We start from the raw sequence: 6,497 nt of genomic DNA, 5'->3' as shown, positions 1-6,497 counted from the left end.
GACATAATAATAATTTATAAATTATTAAGGGTTCATGAGGGAGGGGGAAAAAGGAAAATGAGCTAATTCCAGGAACCCAAGAGGAAAGCGAATTTTGAGAATGATGAGGGCAACAAATGTAAAAGTGTACTTTACACAATCGATGCATGTATGTATTGTGATGAATTGTATGAGCCCCAATAAAATGATTTTGAAAAAAGACTACCGTTAGACGTTGGACAGTGTAAGATATGACAAAATAGTAATTTATAAACCATCATGGGTTCATGAGGGAGGGGTGAGCCGGGAGGGATGGGGAAAAATGAGGAGCAGATGCCAGGGGCTTACGTGGAGACCAAATGTTTTGAGAATGATGAGGGTAACGAATGTACAAATGTGCTTTATGCAATTGATGTATGTATGGATTGTGATAAGAGTTGTATGAGCCCCCAATAAAACGATTAAAAAAAATACTGATAATAAAACAAAATAATAATGAAAAAAAATTTAAGTGGGGAATGTTACTTATGTCAGAAGTAATTTACCATCGAATTATTGGAATAGAATCCGATCATAAGTCAGGTTCTACTTGTATGAACTTGGCTAATTTTATTTTCATTTCTGACAAAAGGTTCAGGATCTTCACCTTAAACTCTCCTCAGAATCCAAAAGGGCAGATACACTAGCATTTGAAATGAAGCGGCTTGAAGAGAAGCATGAAGCTTTAATTAAGGAAAAAGAGGTAAACATAAACATCACCACCTACGTTATTTATGTTAAGAAAATGTCGTTCTTCTTCCAGTTTTAGAATGCCTTTACTGGTCTCTGAGTGGGAGTGGTATCCATTAATCCTTCTGCTTTTCTCTCATTGGATGTTGGTGGTGGTTAGGTGCTGCTGAGTCAGACCCTGTGCACATAGAATGAAGCACTGCCTGGTTTGAGCCATCCGCACAGTTGGTATATTGGACCCTATTGTTGCAGCCACTGTGTCAGTCCATCTCCTCTTGAAGGTCTTTCTCTTTTTCACTGGCCCTTTACTCTCGCAAGCATGCTATCCTTTTCCAGAGACTGGTCTCTCTGGTTACATGTCTAGTGTACCTGGGACAAAGTCTTGCAATTCTCACTTCTATATTGAATAATTGGCATAAAATAAAGTCTTGTATCATTTCTTCAAAGTTTTGCCAGGTTCTTTTGCAAGGAAACATGCCAAGGTCATATGTCTTGGTGCAAGTTTTGTAACTTAGAGACTCTCATCTCTATGAGAGCAGGGCCATAGATTAAAATTAAGTAAATAAATAAATAAGTAAATAAATCAACCCATCCAACCAACCAACCCACCAATATTTTTGGGTATCGTCCCATAGTGCACAAGCATCACTAGAATAACTTTAGAACATGTCATCATTCCACTTTATAACTAGGGGTGGTATTGCTGGGGAGTCCCTGGGTATCACAAATTGTTAAATGCTCAGCTACTTACTGAAAAGTTGGCAATTTAAACCCACCCTGGTAGTATTTTGGAAGAAAGATCTAGTGATCTTCCAAAAATCATGGCTGGAGGATATGCATCTCTTTCCGCTCACTGTGAATTGGAATCGACTGAATGGTAACTGGCTTGTTTTCAGTTTTACTTTGTCCTTTTTTTTTTTTTTAAAGTATTTCCAGGTCATAGGTAAATGTGTAGTAACTTTGTCATGAACTTGTCAGACTGTTTTCTAAAGGAAATGGTGTATTCTTCAGCAAATTTGGGGGGTTCCAATTTGTCCATATTTGTTTAGATGAGTTTTGGGGGTGGGTTGTCATTTTTTTTGGTTCGGTGCTTTGTTTTTAACAGGGTCATCATGAGTCAGAAGTGACTCAGTGGCAGGTAGTTTGGGTTTTGTTTTATTAATGGCTGTGAAGTGTTGTTCTCATTGTTTTGTTTCTTAATTTGAATAGCCCTTATAACTGATGTTGAGCATACTGTTACATGTCTTCAACCATTTGTAAATCTTTGAAGAAATGTTAACTTAGGATTATTTTTCCATTTTTAAACTAGTGTATCTTAATTATTAAATTCTATACACATTGTAGATAAAATTTTCTTTATCAGATATGACTGAAATATTTTCTTATGTTCTTTTGTTTGTCTTCTCATTTTTCTGATGGTTTTATTTGTTGGACAGGCTTTTCATTTTGATTAAATCCAAGTTTTCTATTACTTTACTTTTTATTCATTTTTTTCTATTATTTTTTTTGCTGTCATTTCTTAGAAACCATTGTCAAACCTAACCTCACTAAGATAAATTCTTATGTTTTCATCTGAAGATCGTACAGTTTTACCCTTTTACATTTATCCTGATTCATTTTTTAATGAATATTTGTATGCACTGTGAGTTAAGAAATTGATCTGACTGCTGCATTGATAGCTATTGGTGACTGGAATGCAAAAGTGGGGGAAAAAGACAAGGAATAGTAGTTGGAAAATATGGACTTGATGATACAAATGAAGCTGGAGGTGTCATGATATCGTTTTGTAAAACCAATTACTGTATTTGTTCATAGCAAATCCTTTTTTTCAACAACACAAAAGGACATGGACTTCCCCAGGTGGATTACACAAAAATCAAATTGACAACTTCTGTGGGAAGACATGATAGAGAAGATTAATAACAGCAGCTAACACCAATGCACGGGCAGACTGTGGAACACCATCAATTGATCATACGTTAATTAAGGCTAACACTGAAGAAAATTAGAACAAGTCCATGAGAGCCATACCATGACCTTGAGTCCCATCTGCATTTCGAGAACATGTCAAGCACAGGTTTGTCACAAAGAACACTAATGACCGGATACCCGATGAGCTGTGAAAGGACATCAAGAGCATCATTCATGAAAAAACAAAGAGTCATTAAAAGGAAAGAAAAAAAGATCAAAATGATGTCAGAATAGACCCTAAACTTTCTCTTCATCTTAAAGTAGCTAAAGCAAATGGAAGAAAGGATGAAGCAAGGAGCTGAATAGAAAATGTCAAAGGGAAGCTCTAGAAGACAAAGCAAAGTATTGTAATGAAATGTACAAGGATCTAGAATTAGAAAACAAAAAGGTAAGAACATATTCAGTATATCTGAAACTGAAAGAACTCTAAAAAAAATACAAACCTCAAGTTGAAATCTTGAAAGATTCTGTGGGGAAAATATTGAGTGATGCTGAAGTCAAGAAAAGATGAAAATAATAAAAAGTCACTGTCCAAAAAAGAACTAGTTGACAGTCCACCAATTCAGGAGGTAAAATATGAGCAAGAACCAGTGATGCTAAAGGAAGAGGTTCACACTGCACTGAGTGGTGCATTAGCCACAAACAAGTCTCCAGAAATTGATGGAATACTCATTGAAATGCTGTAGCAAACTGATGAAGCACTGGAAGCACTCACTTTCCTATGCAAGGAAATTGTAAAGACATCTACTTTGCCAGATGACTGTAAAAGATCCATATTTGTGCCCATTCCAAAGAAAGGTGACCCAACAGAAAGTTCAAACTATAGAACAGTATAATTGATATCACACAGGTAAAGTTTGCTTAAGATCACCCAGCAATGTTTGCTGTAGTCCTTTGACAGGGAACTTCCAGAATTTCAGGCTTGTTTCAGAAGAGACCGTGGAGCAAGGGATATCATTGCTGATGTCAGATGGAGCTTTATTGATAACAGAAAGATCTTTATTTGTATTTCTTTCACTATGCAAAGGCATTTTACTATGTGGACCATAATAAACTATGGATAACCTTGAGAAGAACGTGAATTCTAGAACACTTCTTGTGCTCCTGAAGAACTTGTTCATGGATCAAGAGACAGTTGTACAAACAGAACAAGTGAATAATACATAACTTAAAATCAGGAAAGATGTGTGTCAGTGTTGTATCCATACTTGTTCAGTTTATATGCTGAACAAATCATCAGAGAAGCTGGATTATATGATGAGTATGGCATCAGGATTGGAGGAATGCTTATTAACAACCTTTAATATGCAGATGACACACCATTATTGCTGAAAGTGAGGCGGAATTGAAGCACTTGCTGATGAAGTTCAAGGATTGTAGCCTTCGGTATGGATTAGATCTCCACGTAAGGAAGACCAAAATCCTCAAAACTAGACCAATAGGTAACATCATGATAAATGGAGAAAATGTTGAAGTTGTGAAGGATTTTATACTTAGATCCACCACCAGTGCTCATTGAAACAGCAGTGTAGATACCAAAAGATGTATTGCATTAGGTAAATCTGCTGCAAATTATTAGAATATTGAAGAGCAAGAATTTTACTTTTTGGACTAAGGTGCACCTGACCTGAGCTAAGATCTTATTTCCACTGCATTATATGTGTGTGAAAGTTGGACATGAATGAGGAAGACCTTAGAAGAATTGATGCATTCGAATTGCAGTGCTGGAGAAGAATACTGGAAGTAACACGTACTGCTAAAATTCAAACCAATCTGTATTGGAAGAAGTTAAGCCAAGTGTTCTCCATAGAGGCAAGTATGGCAAGACTTCATTTTTCCTGCATTGGACATGTTATCAGGAGAGACCAGTTCCTGCAGAAGGACATCGTGTTTGGTAAAGTGGAGGGGCAGTGAGGAGGAGAGGCAGTAAAGAGGAAGGTCCTGGAAGAGATGGATTGAAACAGTGGCTGCATGAATAGTCTCAGGCATAGGAACAATTGTGAGGCTGGCAATTGTTTTGTTCTGTTGTGCATGGGGTCACCATGGGCTTTAGCCGACTCGATGGCACCTACCAACGACATGCAGAGCAGATTATCTGAGAAGTTGGCCTGTATGCAGAAGAATACAGCATCAGGATTGGAGAATACTTATTAACAATTTGCCTTATTCAGATGACACAACCTTGCTTTGCTGAAAGTGAAGAGGAATTGAAGCATTTTCTAAGGAAGATTAAAGTTTACAGCCTTTAGAATAGCTTACAACATGAAGTCAAGCAAACAAAATCCTCAAACAGTGTGATACATAAAAATTCTTATGTTGTCAAGGATTTCAGTTTACTTGAACCTCCAGTCAACCCACTTGGAAACAGCAGTCAAGAAAGCAAAAGATATATTGCCCTGAGAAAGTCTGCAAAGGTATCACCTTGAATACTAATGTCCTGACCCAAGTCACGATATTTTTAATCGCTTTATATGCATGCGATAGCGTACAACAAAAACAGAATTTATATACTTGAATTATGGTATTGGCAAGTAATCCTGAATATTCCATGGATTGCCAGATGAATGAGCCTATCTGTCTTGGAAGAAAACCAGCCAGATTGCTCTCTAGAAGGGCGGATGGGCGAAACGGTATCTCCGATACATTGGACAGAGTATCAGGAGAAACTAATCCCTGTAGAAAGAAGGGCATTAAGCTTGATAAAGTGGAGTGTTAGTAAAAGAGAAGATCTTCAACAACCTTTATTGACACAGTGGTTGTAACGATAGACTGACTCACACTCCCAGCAGTGGTGGTGAGAATAGTGTGGGACTGGGCAGTGTTTTAGTCTGCTTTACAGAGGGTCCCTGTGGGTTGGAACTGTTTAGAGGGCTTGGAATATGAACATTCCTATTTTGAATACATGACTACAAAGCCAAAGAGTTAAAGAACTTTCCCTGATAATATAGTCAGGAAATGGTAAAGTACATCAAACCTTATTCTAGGTTGCTTCCAAAGTATTTGCTGCTTTGATTGCCCTACCGTTGCATGTTTGTCTTACTTTATATAATTTCATTCAACGGACTCAAAATTAAACTATCTAATGGGTATTAGCAGGTTATTTATATGATGTATTCAAGAGCACATTGGCCTTTTGACTCTAAAATAAAAATATTCCCTTTTTTAATTAAGTGGTTATTATAAATTAACTTGTTAAGAAAAATTAGTGGGGCATGACAGCTTTAGAACTGATTGTGGGGGAAAAGAAAATGCTCAAAAATTGATTGTAGTATGAAGATTGTACAACTCTTTGATATGGTTGAACTATTGAATTGTATGATATGTGGATGAAGTGCCAGTAAAACTGTTAACAAACCCAAGGACAAGGGAACAACAAGCGATCCAAATTGGTGGTGAGGTGGGTGTGGGAGGCCTGGTAGGGCATGATCAAGGGGAATGTTAACAAAGAGGAAGTGCTGAAACCCTGGTGGGGACTGAGCATGATAGTGGGACAGGAGGAAAATCAAGGGAAATAGAGGAAAGAGCTGGAAGGCAAAGGGCATTTATAGAGGTCTAGATAAAGACATGTACATAGCCAAATATACTTTTATGAGGATGGGGAAATAGATCTATGTGCCTATATTTATAGGTTTAGTATTAAGGTAGCAGAAGGACATTGGGCTTCCACTCAAGTACTCCCTTGAAGCAAGAATACTTTCTTCTATTAAATTGGCATTCTATGATGCTCACCTTCCCGACACAACCTCTAAAGACAAAGCAGATGAATAAGCAAATGTGGTGAAGAAAGCTGATGGTGCCCGGCTATCAAAAGATATAGC

General features: G+C 37.3%; 1 protein-coding gene across 1 annotated transcript in view; it reads left to right on the top strand.

Moving 5' to 3' along the window:
• The window catches only part of HOOK1 (hook microtubule tethering protein 1), an 83,412-nt gene that overhangs the window by 53,468 nt on the left and 23,447 nt on the right, over positions 1-6,497 (top strand). The window contains exon 12 of the mRNA XM_004699385.2: positions 611-721. Coding sequence (XP_004699442.1) covers positions 611-721 — 111 coding nt within the window. The remainder of the gene's footprint in view (positions 1-610; positions 722-6,497) is intronic.

Source organism: Echinops telfairi, unplaced genomic scaffold (assembly GCF_000313985.2).
Source record: "Echinops telfairi isolate 266 unplaced genomic scaffold, ASM31398v2 ScPeMD7_443;HRSCAF=831, whole genome shotgun sequence".
NCBI lineage: Eukaryota > Metazoa > Chordata > Mammalia > Afrosoricida > Tenrecidae > Echinops > Echinops telfairi.
The sequence above is the reverse complement of the archived record's forward strand: the minus strand, read 5'-3'. Positions and strand labels throughout refer to the sequence as shown.